The sequence below is a fragment of the Salminus brasiliensis genome, chromosome 20 (genome assembly GCF_030463535.1).
Source record: "Salminus brasiliensis chromosome 20, fSalBra1.hap2, whole genome shotgun sequence".
NCBI lineage: Eukaryota > Metazoa > Chordata > Actinopteri > Characiformes > Bryconidae > Salminus > Salminus brasiliensis.
This window is the reverse complement of record NC_132897.1, coordinates 29,641,606-29,662,658: the sequence shown is the minus strand read 5'-3', so window position 1 is coordinate 29,662,658 and position 21,053 is coordinate 29,641,606. Positions and strand designations below refer to the sequence as shown.

At 37.9% G+C, this 21,053-nt stretch overlaps 1 protein-coding gene across 1 annotated transcript in view; it reads left to right on the top strand.

Moving 5' to 3' along the window:
• Window positions 1-21,053, top strand: part of LOC140541728 (tetratricopeptide repeat protein 28-like) — a 104,955-nt gene that overhangs the window by 45,138 nt on the left and 38,764 nt on the right. The window contains exon 5 of the mRNA XM_072664488.1: window positions 15,084-15,591. Coding sequence (XP_072520589.1) covers window positions 15,084-15,591 — 508 coding nt within the window. The remainder of the gene's footprint in view (window positions 1-15,083; window positions 15,592-21,053) is intronic.

The following is a 21,053-nucleotide window of genomic DNA, read 5'->3' as shown; positions in this document are numbered from 1 at the left end:
TGAGCCATAGTTGTGTATTGTAGTGAGTGAGGGTCCAGTTTGTGTATGTAGATATTTAAATTTAGTGTCCTAGTCCCTGTCCCCATTCAGGGCACGGATGGCTTGTGGAAAAAAGCTCCTCCTCATTCTCTCTGTGTTAGCCTTCAGGGTTCTTAAGCGTTTCCCCGAGGGCAACAGAGAAAACAGTCCATTGTTGGGATGACTGGGGTCCTTCACAATCTTACCCAACCCATTCGTAACCCAACGAATGTTCTTCAGCAATAGTGTTAGCTACTGTAAGATTATAACTGCATGTGTAGTAGCGGTATAATGTCACACAAAAGTCACAGGTTCATTTCACATTGCGGTTTGTTCCTTATAGTTCGGTATGAGTTCAGTACAACAGGAAAAAAGCAAGCCAAAAAACTCCCAAAACAAAACATAAGGCTAACCCAGGTTTCTTTTTATTTATCTTCACTTAAAAACATTCTCTGCACAAAGCATTCTTTCTCAACTACTACTTGACTTATTTAGCAATTGGTATGCTAGTAGAGGGAGCAAATTTGGCACCTACATAATTAAAGCAGCAGAAGTGGGTAAGAGTAGACAAGAATGAGGTTGTGTCTCAATGGCTGCACCAGCATTTGGAGTAGCAGGTGGTGTTGTGAAAAAAGACCAGTGTTTGTCTTCTAGATCTGGTTTTGACTTTAATTGTCTAATTTTTTTTACAGTTTAATTTACTGGAAAGGTTACGGGGACGGTTTGCTGTATTTTCTTCCTTTATTTTATTTCCAATAAGTGACACTAATTCAGAAATACAAAATCAGAAAATACAATGTATACATTCCATGAAGAGTAATATTTAATTTGAACTTCATATTTTTTGGCATTTTAAATGTATGTGTGTGTGTGTGTGTGTGTGTGTGTCTGTGTGTGTGCATGTTTTTATTTGCTCTTGTATGTGTGTGTGTGTGTGTGTGTGTGTGTGTGTGTGTGTGTGTGTGTGAATAGCTGCAGTAGAGGTGACGGAGCAGTGTGTTGACTCCAGTGGAACACTTGGGCTGCTGTCAAAGAGATGAATGACTCCCCCATATTATTCACTACCCCCTATTCCTTCCTTCTCCTACTCATTTGTCCCTCCCCCACTCCCCTCCACCTTAAAATGTAGTACTTTTCTCCATGATAAATATGGGAAGAGATTGAGTGAGGAGTCAGCATGAGTCTTGAATTGTGTGCTTACATTTATTTGCCTTTATTTATATTCAGAGTATGTGCATATTTGTTTGTGTTTCTTTTTCTGTGTGTGTGGCAGAAACAGGGTATGCATGCCTCCTTGCATGCATAATGCAAACTGGCTTATCTAAACCTTTTGTGTTTGCACAAATGTAATAATGTAATTATCCCTGTAACAACTTTATTAGACAAAATCCTATTTGATTATTTAAACAAACAAATAAATTAATGAATAAATGCAGATGTGTGATGCATACACCTGCAGTGAAGATGGTGGATGTCCAAAGAATACTGCTTCTGAATCAGTATTAAAGCACACCATTTGTCTTAAAATAAAAAAAATTACCCACTTAGACTAACTAAGCATTAGGTCACTGTCAAGAGTTGATAAACTCTATACAGTGGGTTTCTCGAAAGTTCAAGAAAAGGCAATGGTTTTATAGGCTATAGAAAATAAAAACTTGCATTTTTATTTTTTGAAAATGTATTGTACATTGTCCCTAACAGAACACGTCTAAAAGGTTCTATATAGAACTGATGGTATATTTTAGCATTACAGTTTTTAGGTCAAAGAACCCTTTTAAATACTATAAAGAACTGTTTTGCCTAATACCTAATTTTGCTATTTACGCAATTACATATACACTAGATGGACATACAGTCATGCCCGAAAGTATTCATACCCCTGTCAAAGTTTGACTTAAATTTACTTTTATTTAACCAGAAATTATATTTTTGCCTGGAAATGACACAGGCATCTCCCAGGAGATAACACAATGATGTACAAGAGGCATCATTGTGGGAAAAAATATTTCTCAGCTTTTATACACATTTGAACAAAAAGTGGCATGTCCAAAATTATTCATGCCCTTCTCAATAATTAATAGAAAAGCCTTTATTGGCTATTACAGCAATCAAACGCTTCCTGTAATTGCTGACCAGCTTTTTGCATGTCTCCACTGGTATTTTTGCCCATTCATCTTTAGTGATGAGCTCCAACTCTTTGAGGTTCGAGGGTCTCCTTGCCATCACCCTGATCTTTAGCTCCCTCCACAGATTCTCAATTGGATTCAAGTCAGGACTCTGGCTGGGCCACTGCAAAACATTAATGTTTTTGTCTGCTAACCATTTCTTCACCACTTTGGCTGTGTGTTTTGGGTCGTTGTCGTGCTGAAATGTCCACCGGTTCCCAAGGCCAAGTTTCTCTGCAGACTGCCTGATGTTGTTGTTGAGAATCTTGATGTATTGCTCTTTTTTCATGGTGCCATTTACTGCGATCAAGTTCCCTGGTCCATTGGCTGAAAAACACCCCTAAAACATTAGGTTCCCACCACCATGTTTGACAGTGGGGATGGTGTTCTTAGGGTTGAAGGCTTCTCCTTTTTTACGCCAAATGGTGCACACATCATTGTGGCCAAACAATTCAATTTTTGTTTCATCTGACCATAAAACAGAACACCAGAAGTCTTCTTCTTTGTCCAGATGAGCATTTGCAAAGGTCAAGCGGGCTTTTGTGTGCCTTTTCTGGAGAAGTGGTGTCCTCCTTGGCCTGCGTCCGTGGAACCCAGCAGTGTGCAGTGTCCGTTGAACTGTCTGCCTTGAGATGTCGCCACCAGCAGAGTCCAGATTCACCAGGATGGCCTTGGTGGTGATCCTTGGATTTTTCTTCACCTCTCTCACTATTCTCCTGGCCAGCACAGGTGTCACTTTTGGCTTCCGACCACATCTTCTGAGATTTTCCACAGTGCGGAACTTCTTGTATTTTTTAATAATACTTTGCACTGTAGCCACTGGAACTTGAAAACATTTTGATATGGCTTTATAGCCCTTTCCTGACTTGTGAGCGGCCACAATGCACAGCCGCAGGTCCTTAGTGAGCTCCTTTGTCTTAGCCATGACTGTCCACAAACCAACTGCAGAGAGCTGCTGTTTTTCTCCTGTTGAGTTGATTAAAACAGCTGTTCTCAATGAATCAGGGTAATTAGGATGCTTTAAAACAGCTTGGACTATTTGGAATGGTATAGAACTTTGGATTTTCCCATATACTGTGACAGTTTTCAAAGGGTATGAATAATTTTGGACATGCCACTTTTTGTTCAAATGTGTATAAAAGCTGAGAAATACTTTTTCCCACAATGATGCCTCTTGTACATCATCATGTTATCTCCTGGGAGATGCCTGTGTCGTTTCAAGGCAAAAATATAACTTCTGGTTAAATAAAAGTAAATTTAAGTCAAACTTTGCCAGGGGTATGAATACTTTCGGGCATGACTGTATATATTGGGACACCTGTTTATTCATTATTTCTTTCAAAATCAAGGGTATTAAAATAATGCAGTAATAACTGTCTCTACTGTCCAGGAAAAACTTACTACTACATTATGGAGCATAGTTCATAGAACATTGTATCACAGCTCATTGCTGAGAGGTTTTATACCTCTCTAGCCCACACCTGACATTAGTCATGGGGCCAATAGGTTCATATTTTTGCCAATACTTTACAGGTATTGGACATGCTGTGTGTGCATTTGAACATCTGTGTCAGCAATGGGTGCATCTTAACTGTGAGCATATTTGGCGCTGTGATGAACAGCTGTGGGGTGTGTGTGTGTGTGTGTGTGTGTGTGTGTGTGTGTGTGTGTGTGTGAGTGAGTGAGTGCATCTTGGCATAGTGACACTGCATTTACTCGTAAACTAATGTTGAGGAATAAGTGCAGGTATTTGCTGGTTACTGTAGAGTCAGAGGTCAATAACTGGTGTTCAGGTGTTTGCTGCTACATTTTTGGGAGCCATATTGCTTATGTTTTGCCTGTCTAATCTAATATTATTCTTAAACCATTGGAGTAAAAGGCAATGTAAACAGCTGTTGAATCATTGCACCCCCCCCACACACAAAGTGAAAACAGTTATAGATACATCATTAAAATTACCTAAAATTACCATGATTAAAACTCATGATTAATCCAATTAAGGATGCTAGCTAAATTTGCTTAAAAATAGAATATATAAAATAGCTTTTTGCATGTGATAAAGAGACATAATCCTCCAAGGTTATTTTAAAACACTGCATTGTCCATTGCTCCAGGTAGCTTGATATGCACTGTGTCAAATCCCAACAACAGCATCCTTCTTCCAGAACTGTTCAATCAATATATGTTATGTTAGCAAGATTTTTTTTTATGCACAATTCGAAAGATGTAGAGCAAAAGGGAGAAAGAGAAAGAAAGAGAGAGAGAGAAATGAACAGTGTCATGCAAATGTTTGTACATTCCAAAACTGAATAGCTAAGTGAGGAGAAGATGAATGAATCTCCAAAAGGCCAAAGATAAATGATGGTAAAAGGAGGAAATTAAACAAAGCACTATGCAAAAGGTTGGGCACCCCAAGAGATTTGAGCCTTCAGATAACTTAGGGCTATGTTAGGGCTATGATTTGTTAACAATTTGTTAGCAAGTTGTTAGGAAAGGCCAGGTAACATAAAACAAAAAAAAGTTAAGAGTGCAAGTTAAGATCTGGAAGAAGACTTTGGAAAGAAAGAAAGGCAAAGCAACCCCCACGCAGATGTGGTGGTGTACTGTTCCGATGAGTGAGTCGTTGATGCGCTCTTGGTGAAACCTTTGTAGGTCGGCCAGTCCAGTTCTCTCCATTTGTGGATCATGGCTTTTACTGTGGTTCGCTAGAGCCCCAGAGCCTAAGCAATTTGTGCTGTATTTGTATCTCTTGAATGTGGCATTGTGTGCTGCTTTTTGAGACCTATCCTGCTTCCTGTTGCCAGACAGGTTCTATTAAGGTGGTGATTAGGTCTGGCAGTAATCATGCCCAGGTGTGGCTAGTGAAATTGAGCCAGATTACTGAATTTGGTGAACTGGTTAATGTTAATGCTAAGGGGCAATTACTTTTTTACATGGGTGATTATGATGACATAAATGGAGTACATCTTTGTTTTTGCCTGGCTTATATTAAAATTAGATGAAATATGCAAAAATAGAATATGTTTTACAGGGAAAACACTGTGTGTGTGTGTGTGTGTGTGTGTGTGTGTGTGTGTGTGTGTTTGTCTATTATTGTGACTTAATGATCAAACCATATTTGACCATTAGTAATCAAAACAAAAATCCAGGCATTTCCAAAGGGTTCACTTACTTTGACCAAACTATCCTCTGTGTGTACTGGTTCAATTATGTTTGCCTTTGCTAGATTGCTAAGCAGAAATAAATAATGCATCATCTGTTTATGTAGGGCTTTGCCTATAGGTGGAGAGTGTAATTCATGTCTACCTTACTGCAGTGAAGACAAAGTGCACTTTGTTCAGGTGTTTGTTTATTTTAACCCATCAATCCATTCTAGTCAATTCACTGCTGTCATAAGTACACATTAATGCATTATGCAAACATTATAAGTGCATTAAGCACACAGCATAGCTTTATAAAGTAATTATAACTGCATTAAGTGGATTTTGTGTTCTTCTCTTCCCAAATCATGCCATTCATACACATACCATGGCATGCTTCAGTAAAGCCCCCCACCGTTTCATATGCAGATGACAGACAAGCCTAATGACACTGTGGGGAGTTCTGACACATTCTACAGTTTTTCCAGTGTGATTTAGCCTCACAGTGGGGTGCTTTTCACCATACCGCCACAGACAAAAAGTATGTTTTTTTCTCTGTTATCTGTTTGTTTGTGTGTGTGTGTGGTGTGTCTCTCAGTCCTTCTAAAAGAGAATGTTAAATGCCTTTTGTGTGTGCGCAATGTATGTGTGTAGTTGTATGATCTCACTTGGAGTCAAACATAGTTATAGATAATTTTGCATTTATGCCTGCTTGTGTATGTGTGTGTATGTGTTAGGCACTTAGATAGTTTTAAGATCATTTGATACAGATTCAAGGTTCTGGAGACACATGCTTTTGGTTTTTTAGTGTGCTACAAAGTGCAGAGCTCCATTGGCTCAGATTCTACCTAAGCCTGTGTGTGTGTTTACCTAGACTTGGGTCAATGCCTGTGACTTGAGCAGATGTTGAATGACTCATGTAATAGATGTTAGTGTTGGCTCCACTGTGTTGCATTTTATTTTGCTTTCTCATTTTTTTCTTTCCTTTTTCTTTCGATTTAACCTACTTTTCTTCTAAAGTTTCTTTCTTTCTTTTGCTCCCTCTCCAACTCAAACCCCTTTCTCTCCTCATGATTTGGTTCTGCTTTTCTGCAGCAGAGTCTGGCAAGTTCTTCATCATAGAATCCACTATGAATTCTTCTGTCCAAAAACAAAATCTAAAACATCACACAGGTACAGGAAACTTCTAATTGAGAAAACTGCATTCTTATTAATTATATTTTACAAAAATTTTTTAAAAGACATCTATCTTCTATCTATTTATTTAATTATATTTTCATGGGGTTTCCTAATTGGTTGACATGACTGTATAAACATAGTCACTGTTTTTACTTTTTGACATACAGTAATTTAAATTTGACATTTGCATCAAAATGTGTCTATGATGAATAGACTTATAGAAATGGTCTAGAATGACTGAAAATCTGAAAATTAAAGTGCATTTCATCCTCTTTTAATTGTCCTTTATCCAAACTTTTTTGTGCACAAAGAGTTGTTATTTTTTTGGCTTGAGGGGAGAAAGTGTACCACAAAACAAAGCAAATCAACCCTCCGAATCAACACCACAACCCCCCCCCCCCAAACCCTACTCATGCTTCCCCAGCTGCTGAGATCCAATCAAGGCTCCTGCCAGCAACTATTCACTCAGTCTGTCAATCAAAGACCCATGGCGTGTGTCACACAGCAGTAAGCAACATTTTCAAAGCCTTTCCTCACACAACAGGCAAACAATAAACCAACTTATTAATATGCTCTAATATGTGCCTCTTTATGTTTTTTACCCAGTGTATTCTGTCTTTTTCTTTCCGTCTGTGTGCTTTTTTTTCTGTCTGGTTTACTGTGTATCTTTTTTCATGTGAAGTCAGATTTATCTTAGACAGAAACATATTGTTCATTTTCTCTGCCCCACTGTTCTTGTTTCTTTTTCTTGATGCTCTGTCACTTTTCATTGCCCTTTAGCAAACAACATCAGCATGCCTTCGTCCTATCCTACCCCTCTGTTGCCCTCTTTCTGACCCTTCTCACATTGTCTATTCCTCAGCTTCAGTGACATGTCGTCCTTTTTCATTCACTTCATTTGAGTATTCTTCACAAATTCTGAACTACCCCAGGAGACCACAGTTAGCACTAATAGTAAGTCTCTTCTTAGTCTCTTTAAATAAGAGATTTCCTTTCCTGTGTCATGTCTCTGTGTCATGTGCCTTTGTCCTCAGCCTATTTACTTCTCTAGCCTGCTATCGTTCTGTAGAGCATACTAATAATGATAATTTGATATATTATCCATTTTATGTTTACTGCTACCTAACATGTTTAACTTTCATTTGTTGACACTGTTTTGTAGTGGAATGACTGGTGACGTTAAGTAGCTAACAGGTTTTTTTAAAATTAAGATTACTACTGACTAGTTCATTTTCTACCTATTCCTTACGCTCTGGGTGGGGGAAAAAGCATGTCCCTTCTCTTTTTTGGTGATATTTTGTTTACTAAGTACAAAACATATTGGCATAGCCAAAATTAAGTTCTTTGCATGTTGTGACTTGAGCATTCAGATAGCCCCCTACTTTTAGACAATCAAATTCCAATTCTAATTTTATTAGAATAAAATAGATATGTGTGTTTTTGTTGCTGGGTGTCATGTAATTTTTTATATTATGCATTTAAGATGAAAGACTATGTTTTGGAGTGTGTGTAATTGTAAAAGTATATGCATATCTCGTCTGTCCTACATTCTCCCTACTTTGACACCCTCCTTTTTATTCATACTCCTTTTTTTCATACTACCAATCCCCACTCCCCACCCCTCTCTCTCTCTCTCTCTCTCATTCTCTTTCTCTGGAGTCTCATTTTTGGGTCTGTCGCATTTGATAAAGCACCGACAGCCTCTTCTTCTGCTCCCTTATCGGAGCAGCCAGGGTGGCTAAGACCCCTAGCATAGCAACTAACCAGACACTAGTGCTGACAGGATCAAGTTAACTCACAGATGGGGAAAAAAAAAGCTTCAACCTTTGAAGGTCTTCTGCCGCCAAGATGTCCCTCTATTCTTGCTTTTTATATTTACTTTTTTGCATGGTTCCCCAGTCAAGACTCGCTGCATGAAGCCTGTAATTCCATCTGGGGATGAGGGGGAGCAGATCAGGGGGATTTGACGGGGTGGTCTGCTGAGAGGATGGGATTGCCTCAGTGTGTGGGGGGAAAAAAAGGTTTTTGGGGGTTTGGTGGTTCTGCATGGCGGTGAGTGTTTGTAATTTTGGGTGCATAAGAGAGTTTGAAGATAAAGTGGCTTGTGTCTGCCACTGCTGAGAATGAAAGACTGAAGTCAAAGCAACAGTTCTTCAGATTCTCAATTATACATTTGTTACTGTTTTTTGAACATTCTATTTTTGATATACATTTCCTAGTCAAACTGGAACTGTTTTAAATTGGACAGTATCACACATCTTTTTACATTTCTTTTTTTATTGTTTAAGACATATAATATGATATGATGACATGATGAAAAAGTACAATGTTAAAGAATTAGTATTTAGTTGTAACACTAAAAACTATTTCTACACCAACAACTATTTCTACAGCTGAATTTGCACAAGAATCAATCAATTTCTCAACCTTTCATTTTGTCACTTGACTTATTGAGATTTTATGAATGCTGTATTATAGGTCTCACTCTTACTCCCCCTACAGAACATGCTGGATAAGGCCATAGGTTTTTTTTCGTTAGTCAGGTTGCATTTATGCAGGAGAAATCAGATCAGATCAGATCTAAGCCTCACACATCTGCTTATTTTTTTCTCCTCCATCCTCATCTCTCCTTAAAGTGTTTTTCTTCTTCTTTCTCAGGTCAAGGTGTCTCCTCTGTTGTGAGTGTGTCTAATACTTATATGCCTCACTGTAGAAATGAAAAGATGCCTGGACAATACAGATTTGATTGCATGAAAGGCTTGCAGAAATCCTATTTGTGGGTGTGTCTGTGTATGTGTGTGCAGCACAAATATGTAGTCTGAGTTATAGTAGATGTGTCAAACTGAGAGAAGAAGAAATGTATCAAGAAAATGTAAGGTTATTAAAACAAACAAAACAAAAAATTATAGCTGAAACTTGTTTTGTAGTTTTTATTCCTCATGATAGTTGCACAGGTAATAAGAGAAGGTGATACACAAGGTAAATAAACATATGGTGCAACTCCCATTGCAAATTAGGTTTATTAGCAAAATTAGCAAGCTTTTATCTGTTTGGAGGAACAATTCAAATAGCTCAACACCACTAATATAACAAGTGATTTGTCCAAATACAACACAGAATGCCACTTAATGACTTCTGCAGTCTCAGAATTATTCAACTGTTTTAAGTGTTTGTAAGAAATCTTGGTCTATTCCTTATGGGCCTTTTTCTTTGGCTGTCAAGTTAGGTGACTGTGATGACCACTCCAGAATCTTCAAGGACTGAAACCAAGTCCTGGTGTCTTTTTAGACTTTGAGATATGCTTGAGATTATTGTCCTGTTGCAGGGTCAAGCTGCCCAAGCATTAGCTTCCTCACAGAAGGCATGAGGTTTTCTCCTAGATTTTTGATATTTGGTATTTGCATAATGCATCTGTCTTGCCCTTCACACCTCACAACTTAAAGGACGTACAAAATCTGCTGCTAACGTCTTGGCACAAGGGGAAGGCAGGTTTTGCTCATGTTATGGCTCGTTGTAGCCACTTTTGTCAAGATCTGAAAGAAGACCCATACTGATCCATACTTAGCTGCAACAACCCAAGGACTACCAAGGCACATGCCTGCCATTAACTGGAAGCTGCTGGAACACCATCTCCTGTTCCAACACCTTCAAGCTTGAATAAAGTTTGCAGCTGACCACATGGACAAAAAATGTCCATTTTATGTAGAAAGGTTTTATGATCAGGATAGGAGAAAGATTGAGTTGATTGGACACAATGATCAGAATTATGTGTGGAGGAGAAGAACCCTGTGCCTACTTTGGGTGGTGGTGGTAGCATTATGCTCCAGGCCGTTTACCTGCCAGTGGAACTGGTACAGTGGGTGGAAAAATGAAGAACAAAGACTACCTCAGAATTCAGCATCAGTTCAAACACACATCAAAGCTGGTTGTGGAATGGATAAAGGAGGCTTTTGAAGTGACCATCCCAAATTTCTCACAACATTAATATGTGTGCCAAGAAATCAATAAATGTAACTAAATTCTAAAAATCCTGCCAAAAAATAGTGGTCAAATTTTCCATATTCTTCCAATCCCAGTGGTAAAGAAATAGTTTGAAATAAACGAGACAATTGTATCTCTGTCTTGTATCTAAGCTCCTCAGACTGCCTGCTGACTTTATCTGCAATTCACAATTTAGCTCATTCAGTACGGGCATTAGCTGAGTCAGAAAAGCTTGAGCCATGTGTCATTCTTCATTTCTTGACTTTGACCAAAATTGTAAAGTCTGGTAGCAAATCAATAAATTGCTTGTCAAGTAATGAAGAGCTTTTGCGTAAATTTAGTTTACAATTTTGACCACAACAGTCATCATTTGAGAAATCCACTACTTTGCTGGCTAGTGACACCGGGCATCTTTCCTACAGAGTGTGATGAAACCAACAAACCTTATTCCACCAAGCGAACAAACATGAAAAGCTGGATCAGTAATATCCACAGATGTGTCAAATTGCAGAGAGAAGAATGTACATACAGAGAAGTCTCTCAGTACCTATTTGGATATGTCTTCTGACAGTGACAATGACTCCTTTAACAACACTTGCAGGTCTAAGTGACATACTTGTGGCTGTAAAGACATCTTTTTTTCATTTTTTCTTTTTTCTCTGAATAAAGAATCAGCAGAAACTGCTAATGCTTCTTTGAAATAATTTGTCTACAATCTTTTTTGTGCTTTGCAAACAGGTGGCTAATGCAAAAAGAAGCCCCAGATTGGCTTTCACCTTTTCCAATAGTATTGTAAAAAATGCTGAATGCTGGAAGGTGGAATGCTGGACCTTCAGCAAAGATTTAATCTCGTCAGCATTTTCTGAGCGAATTGAACTTCTTAGATAAGTTAAGTTAAGTTGCCCCCTTCACTGACACCGAAGTGCAAATGCACACATAGTCCCTGTAAAGTCCCTGTAAAGAGGGATTGTAAACAGAATATGACTCTCTGGAGCAGATAAACATTAACCATGCCTAATGCCAGACATAAAATAAAGCGGAACGCAGTGGAACTGTGTTCTCTATAATGATGGTGCTCCATCCAATACTTTTGGGATGAGCTGGGGTAACAGTGGTGTTGCTGAATGCAATCATGTCCTCACAGAAATGCTCCAAAATCTAATAGCTTTACCTGGAGAGTAGAAACAGTCCAACAATAGCAACTCTTTTTTTTAATGTCTTGATTTCAGAAGAAACAATAAATGAGCAGGTGTCCCAATACTTTTGTTCTGCCTCATCCATTGTTTTTCATTGAGTAAAGCTTGAAGGAAAAACACAGAGACATGTAAGTTACTAGCAAGATATATACTAAAACACAGTAGCAGCCAAACAATTTATCATAAAATTTATCAGCTGACTTGCGAGGTCTTGGAGCTTGACCTGGAAATTACTGTGGTTTACTCATTCTCATGTGACAGATTTATGAAAATGTTTTCTCATTAACGTTCATTCAAAACCAAAAAGTGACAATCTAGTTTAATTTAGTTTTATCTGTTAATGCATTATTAAGTACTATGTTAAAACTATGTGCAGTTTAAAAGAGGTGAGTGGTGAGAGAGAGCCAGTTGCTTAGTGCTTACTCACTAAGCTCTCTCTGCCGGTATTCTGTTGTGGTAGATGAATGATTCCCATGCCTGGCTTGATGCTCACAGCAGTGGGAAAGCAGTTGGTGCTTCTGCTCTCTCAGTATGACCTAGCCTGCTTCACAGGTTCACTTAGCGAACACCTGCAGATCATATACATCAAGCACCAAAGAGTAGCAGCATAACCACCCAGCTGCCTGTGGCTCTGCCAATTGAGCTATATTGTTTTCCACTGGAAAACACGTATACATTGATGGAATGATTTATGTGAACAGGTTAGGGTCGATGTCAAGGGAGGTTGGAACAATACGATTACAAGGTTTTTTCCTTTACTGAATTGGGTTAAATGCAGAAAAAAACTTTCACTTAAGGACTAACCGTATGCTCATAGAGACAAACCTTGTAAAGTTTTGGAACAGTAAATGTAATAGCTCAGAGAAGCACAGGCGCAATTCAACATTTATGTGCTCAACATTTCTTACAGTGGTCCCATGGGGCCAGGCATTTTGACATAATTACACTGTAGATGGAGACAAGTTATTAAAGTTTTGGTGCTGTGAAAACAAAGATATATCCAAAGGCTGTCCATCTAAGACTCACTCGAAAATTCCATTAGTCTACATATGTGGACTACATTAAATATCTAATCAGTTGTGTTACTGATTGTGAGTACATATTGATAACTAGTGAAACAACATTAAACAACATTTTTTTGCAATAACTAAATCTCATCTGGATCTTCCTCTGCAACATTAAAAAGGCCTTGCCTAGCAGAGCTTCACATAAGAGGGGTCCTCCTGACACGCTTTTAGTAGATGTGACAGCACATAATTTAGCTTCATTTTAACTTATTTTTTTCTTGCCTGGGATAGAATTAAAAACAGAATCAGTTTTTTTCACACATGGGAGGAATTAGTATTGGTAGGTGCACACATTTGTGAAAATATAACTAAAGAATTTGGAAAGTGTAATTTCTTATGACACATCCCACATTTATTGCTGCGTAAAATGCCTAAAATAAGAATCAATAACATGTAACAGCAAGGCTTGCAACAGTGTAGCAGTAAGTAATTTATGATTGGGCAGGTTCTGGTTTGATTACACAGATGCTAAGAGTTACACCATGTGTCCAAAAGCCAAGTGATCTGCCTCAGTGAAGGAAGTAGAGTGTACAGGAAAAAGGAACACACCAACATTTTAATAACTGAACTTTCAAAAGCAATTGCTACTTTTCACTGGATTCCTGAAAACTTCCATCATATCATTTGTCCCTGAGAAGACTTGTTTAGCTTTCATTAGGAAACCCTTAGAAGAAACGTGTTTCCTGATAAGGACCAGTGGTTTATCAACAGTTTATAGACCCTGACAGCTAGATTAATCAGATAATCTGGAGACTAGCCAGGCTGTGTAAACAAACTCATGTTTGTGTGCAACGTTGTAATTAGGCACATTTTAAAGGGGTGTCTTATGGACTATAAGAACAATCAAATATAAAATGATATAATATGTATGTATTGATTAGGAACTGTAAACCTGGCTAATGCAACTACAGCCCTGGAAAAAATTCACTTTCAATTTTTTTTTTCTTAAATTTGCATCTCTATGTGTATGGCAGCCATTTTATTCCAGGCATTTCATCAAACAAAGCTGAGTTACCACTCAGACAGACTATGAATGTCACCCAACCAATGTGAAATCTAGTGAAAGCAGTCAAGGTTATTTTACCATAGTGATTTTTGAATGCTCTGAAAGTTCAGATATTAGTACTGTGTTTAAATGTGAATAATAACATCTTTGCATTTTAATTATTATAATATTTTCTTTGCATTATTTGAGCAGCTGTTTTAAAGCAGTTGTCATTTCTGCAAATAAATGCTCTAAATAGCAATATCATATTTGGAATTTAGGGGCCCATGTTGTCCATGTCTCAAAGTTAAGGTGGAGTTTTAAAAAGGTCAATTTCCCTGTTTCTTTGTTTGAGGAGTGGCATAGCTGATGTGGCATAGCTCCAAAAGGCACAAGCTTGAGATACTCTATCAGGAAAACATGAAACAAGTTGTGATGTTCGTAATTGCTATCCTTGGCCTTTAAAGTACAGCAAAGTGCTTGTTGGTGTAAGTAATCTCTTCCAGGTTCCATCAAGATTACAAAAGGAACAAATGTGATGTATGATGGATGTGATTTGTGTGATTAATGCAATGCAATTCAATGTTAGATCACTGAGTTGAATGTTTGGATCATTTCTGTGCTACAGAAAGAAAAATATGTATGTTTTTACTGAACAAAACATTTAAGCATTCATAGAATTGCTACATTTCAGAACATAAACCATAACCAGACATCCAGCTTATATACTGGCTCCAGTGATTGCATATGGAGGTTAAATAAATGCCTGATACAATTTTCTTTTGTGTGTTTGAGTGTTGAGTCTAGATACCACCCACAGATAAGTCTGTGTGTGCAATTTGAGACAGTATCCTTTAGTAAAAGATTATCTAGACGTAAAATAGAGAGGCTTACTGACTGGTCCTGCACAATTGAAGAAAGACGAATAATTCTCCCTGCTGCAGTTCCGGCATAAACCTTCTCCTGATTAGATATGTCTTTATCCCTGCTGTGCTGGTTTGCATAATTCACTCCTACTACAATCAGACAAATGGAAAACTCAGAAGCATGCTTGCTGCTGTGCTTACTATGAAATGGGGGTTTACTCACACAAGTGTTCTTCTAAAAGGATGCAAAGTCTTTGGCCCACCATCCCACAAATAGATTTGAAGAGTCTTTCTTGTCATAATCATATGCTGTTTTTTTTTTTGTTACTACATGCCACAAGGGTTAGAATGAAGTCAAAATCCATGTAATAGTTTACAGCATCCTATGTCCGTGTACTGCAGATCAGATTTGTGTAGAAACCTGTTCTTTGCCACATGATTTGCAGTGGTCTTAATTGCCATATGTGTGCGCTTTTCTCTTTACAGGCTGCCTCCTTGGCCCTCTGCAGCTTGGGACATGTCTACACAGCCATAGGTGACTATCCCAATGCACTAGCCAGCCACAAGCAGTGTGTGCTGCTGGCCAAACAGTCCAAGGACCAGCTCTCTGAGGCACGAGAGCTGGGCAACATGGGTGCCGTCTACATCGCCATGGGGGACTTTGACAATGCTGTCCAGTGTCATGAGCAACACCTGACCATTGCCAAAGCTCTGGTAAACAAGCGAGAAGAGGCGAGGGCATACAGCAACCTGGGTAGTGCCTACCATTATCGCCGGAATTTTGACAAGGCTATGTCGTACCACACACATGTCCTAGAACTAGCTCAAGAGCTCAATGAGAAGTCCATTGAGATGAGGGCCTATGCTGGACTGGGCCATGCTGCTCGATGCATGCAGGACTTAGAGCGAGCCAAGCAGTACCACAAGCAGCAGTTGACAATCGCAGAGCTACTAAAGGATCGAGCTGCTGAAGGAAGAGCGTCATCCAATCTGGGTAAGATTGAATTTTCATATATTGCAAATTGTGACAAACAAAAGAAAGAATCAAAGAGGCTAAGTGGCTGCAAGATATAAACAAACATATTAAACAGACATTAAATTAAAATATGAAATTATACATATGCAACTTTGATTGACCTTCAAGTATTTTAAAAAAAACATTACCTTTGTAGTCTTTTTGTCGAACCAATTTGTTTGGATTATTAAATTAGCACTAAAATTAGAACAAAATGTATAACAATAAAACCTCACTCACAGTATTTAATTAATTTCTACTACTCCTGCTTAACTGCTACACTTCTTACTACTTATCCTAATATTCTACTACTTATGTAAACTAGCTCCTTATCATACAGAGCACACTGAGGAATATTGGGGTTGCCTTCATTTCTTATTCTTCGTGAAGCATATCACAGGAGTCACGGAATGACCACTAAATTACCTTATTACCAATTCCAACTATAACCACACTGTACACAATTTCCCCCATTAGAATGTCAGGAAGAGTTCTGATGGACACACACACGACCTTACAAGATACACACTCTAGCCTGTAAACAGTTTTTGTTTCCTGCTTCCCCCTTGACTTTGGAAACATCTGCATTTAAACAGGACACTTTAGCTCCACCCACTTAAGGAAATCTCCAAGCTGTTTGTCTCCTGATGTAAATGTTATATGGTTGCTTGCCAATTCTGAGGTCACTAGGATTACGTCATGGCAGCAGGAGTGAACTGGCATCTTATTATCTAGCAAGAAATGGTATCTGTTATAGCCAAGGGCAAGAAAAAGCATCAGTCTTCTCTTTGTGTTGTTGGAGCCCTCACACAAATGTCAAGCTGCTTTGGTGCCAATGTTGCCACCCTGTTAAATGCCAGTAAGAGGAGCATCTACTTGTGATGAGATAAACATACAATTTTGAAAGATGACCCAATTAAAACACACATTATGTGGATTATTCCATCCCCCAATTTCTTTTTGCTTTCTGCAGAATTTGTATCATTTATTAATAATTCATGGACCATGCTCTGCACCTCTCGCAGTGTGTATGTCCATGTTTCCACAGAGCTGGTCTCTCTCGCTTTTGCAATAGTTGCCCAGGGTTCATAATAACTCACCTCAGCTTACGCGTTACGAGAATGAATTATGCATGTTCCTTTCCTTACCTTTGACAGTGCCTGGTGGCATATTCATCTTTGGAACAAGGCCCTATTAGTACGAAATGCCTTGGTTTCCCACAACAGCGTTACATAAAATGCCTTGCAGTGTTTTTTTTCTTTTTTTATTGCTGCACTTCTCTACTGCCTGCCAACTTTCATGAGCTTTGGGGTTCATTTTAAAGCCTCCTTAGCCCTTGGATGACATCCTTACTTCTCCCCTACAGGAAAGCAACATAACCTTTCTATAGAATCATTACTTCATAGATATGATACATAATACATCTACACACACAATTTATCATACAGGTGGCATGAGGTGTAACAGCAGGTAAAGCTCAAATTACCACTTTTGAGATAATTGTTTTGAGTTTTAATAAGATGATGACAAACACAATGCTTTAATAAAATATAGTGTCTATTATAGTAGCAGGTTGGCTGAGATATTTTAGTAGAAAGTAACTTGCTACACTGACAGACACTATTTTTGTCTTTGTTTTGATGTGTATAATCATGATATCCTGAACCTAATTTCAGTAGCTGCAAATGTGGTGTCTTACCCTATCAAGGTGACCAGTCAGACAGTAATAACTAAGTGAAGTAAAGTAAAGTACAGTCTATCTATGAAGCACTATTTATAAAACATTTAAATCAATTGCTGTCGCCCCAAGTGCTTTACACAGAAGCAGATAACTAAAAACTATAGCAATAAACAAATAGACACAAGAACAAATAAAACATTAAAAACAGTAGGAAATATGAATCAATATGGAAAAGACCTTTCATGACCATTTTCAAGTTATGGAAGGGGCAGATTTTATATTTTATAGTCATCCTTGAACTTGCATTTTTCTTACTCATTCAAGTTTGTTCAAGTTTAAAAGGCTTTCAAAACAAAGATAAAACATTGGGGTAATAAGTTGGTCATTAGTTTGGTAAGTGTGTTTTAGGTGTACTTTCAGACGAGGATGTTTTTCATGTGTGAACCAGATGGTTTTAGGCATGAACTAACAAGTATTACAGAACAGTCACTGTAATACAATAGAACTAGAATAAAACTAGAATGTGAACTTACCAAATGTATATAGTAACATCTGTATAGAAATGCATAAAGTCATTGTAATATAATAGAACAAGAATAAATGATAATCTTTATTCAAACATATAGAAAACAAGAGATTGAAATCATGTTTACACATATGTTTAAACATACAAATATGTCAATCTGTTCAATTGCAGCTTTATATACATGCTGTATTTGTAAGAAAAGTGTAAAGTGTAATGTAAGGTTACAGGGTTAAAGAGTGACTTTAAAGGTTCCTGTGGTCTTACCGTCTTTGGCTTGCAGTGTTTTTTTTTATCGGGGACAGAGCTAATTCGGAAGGGATAATGTATAGTGTAAGTCATTTCAGAATAATGAGGTCCATTTGTCTTTTTCAGTGTGTAATGAAAATTCCTTTACCTTACTTCAACAATAATTTAACCTCACAGTGGGCAAGGGTAACTCAGATTCTTTGCAATGATACTTACAATAACTGTCCAAAGCATTACAGAAAGCAGAGAGATATAGTAAGGACAAGGTCGTGTATTATCTTTTCAGTGAAACAACAATGATGCTTTTTTCCTTGAACGTTTTGCCAGAAATGTCTGTAAAGGCAGCATTGCATAAAATACCTTTGCAGTCATAATACTGTAATGGATTGATGGCCCTGTAACCCCGTCTAATCGTAAGTATTGCTGTTGAGCATGGCACACATTAGCCATTATAGTTAACCTTGAAGCTAGCGTTTATTCCAAATGAAGGACCTCTAATTGCACTTGGCTACTTGATCTCTGCTCTCAGTGCTAAAGTGCGTAAGTAGCACGCCAAAGGGCTTTGTCACAACATCTGTTACCTTTTTGACAATTCACATGTCTCGCCTATTACTCAGTTGGTTCCATGAATATTTATCATATAATTTACAGCTAATGGTGTTCCCTCCCCCCCTCCCTGTTTTGTAGATTAGATTTTCCTGGCTGGCATGGACTGAAGTTGTTTTAACAAGGCGTCACTAAAACATTTTGTTGATTGTGTCTTGTGATATACAATAATGTAATTAGTTATGCCTTGCATTGCAGTGTATTTGAAAGAGCTTTTTATGGTCTGGCTTGTGGGCTAATACTGTCTGAATGGAGATCACACTACACCAACCCACTTTTGCGGCTGCTGGAGGCATTCTTTTTCCTGTAATTGTAATATTTTTCAGGTCACAGCTTTTTTTTTCAGAGAAATGCTTTTTATATACATTTTGAAACTTTGTTTCAGTAAAATGTATTTCTTTGTATCCTGGATTTTTCTCTGGAATTGGAACTACCCGCTCAAATGCTTAAAAACTCCTGTCTTGACTTGTTTCCCGTGAGAGCTAAAATGAATGGTAGTATTTATGTGGCAATTATACCTTTTACAATACATTACAAAAGCTCTCAACGGGATCAAATTATTCTCTATGTAGCTGTGCCTCGGCCACCGTCTTGGACTGTAGAACAATGAGTGGCAAAGCATTAATCTGTTTCATTCCCTGACCCAGCCTGTAGGCCTGCAGCAACTTACCATAAATTGTAAGTCTTTAGCCTTTCATACCTGAATCATGCCATTGTCCTTGCCTTTTTCTTCTCTATAATTGTCATGCGTTCTCCTCTGCCACCTTCCACGCCTTCTTTCTTTCTCCAGCGCTTCATTCTTTTCACCACCTCGTGACTTCTAATGCAGGCTGTCAGGCTGCCAGTAATTGAAAGCGACTTGATGAATCGCTTAATTAGCTTTAATAGCTGATTGGCGTAGGCTGGGGGTAATGAAGATAGCAGGGAAGAGGAGGAAAGCTGCCACCAGCATGGCTCCCTTTAATTACACTGTTGGTGCAGTGGCTGAGACTGCTCTTTTAGGGTGAGCTTGCAGAGATGGCAAGACGGAGTGTGTGGGACAGTGAGTGTTTGTATATGTGATTGTGGGGGTGTCTGTGTAAAAAAGCATGGGACAAAGAAATTTCTGACTAGGAATGCAATATGAAATTTCATCCACAGTGTACAGGCCTAATGTGTGCATGTGTGTATACCTGTTACCCTCCATGGGAAGCAGTAAAAACTCTGAACTGGTACTGGTAAGAGCCTACTTAACTCTTGCTTCCAGTCACTTTTAAACATAAAAAGTCCATGACTGTGAAAATGAAAGAACTGCCTTTGCATCATAATATTTTTTTAATAGGGCCCATTACTGCCCTCAGATGTAAGCCACATATAAAGGACTGTACTGCCCTATAAAGGATATGAGAATCCTGCTTTCTGAACTCGCATTTATTATTCATTACAGAGCGCATGTACCCTCTAGTCAGCAATATTAAGGGGAGTGACAGTGTCTTCGTCTTTGTCCTCTGTCCTTTTCTTTCTTTTTTTGCTAACACTCTTTTGCTTTGTGTTTCTCACACCAAAATAAACAAAAAATCCAGATGGCATTTCCCCCAGTTGCTATTTACTTCACAGAGCTTATTTTTTCTTTAATGCTTTAATTTGCTTTAAGATTTGTCAGGACAAATCTGACATATCTGCTTTCGATGCTCCCCCTTTCTTCTCAGCTCTTTGTCTATCTCTGTGGGGAAAAAAACGTGCTTGAGCACCTTCATCAGTATACATGGCTGGAGGTAACAGCTCTAATAAACCAATAATTCTCCTTTATTCCTTGGCCCTGAAGGACCCTTTCTGCTGACATATAGAAAATGGAGCGATAAGAAGGAAACAAAATACAACAAAACAATAGAAGTGCAACTCACAAAAGAACACAAATGGGTATAATACATTATGTACATTGACTGCTAATCAATGCAGGCAAGGGCAGTAACTTTCTAAAAGGGAAGAATAACAGCTGTAGGGCTATCTCTGACTGATGGGTCAAAAAGGCTTTATTTATCAGTTTATTCAGTTAATGGCCTTATTGTTCATGTAATTATCCCCACTCACTAACATTAATGCAATACATAAAAGCATATTGCCAGAAAACAATATTATTATTATAATATAATAATAACGATATAAAAATATAATAATATAATAATAGTAATAATAATAATAACAATAATAATAATAATAATGATAGTAATGATAATAATAATACAATTGTTTTCTGGCAATATGCTTTTATGTATTGCGTTAATGTTCACAATACTACTACTACTACTACTAATAATAATAATAATTTTTATAATTATTTAAACTATTTTGCACTCCAATCTGAGTACCTTGGTCTTGAGCATAATTTAATATTTTTGCTTT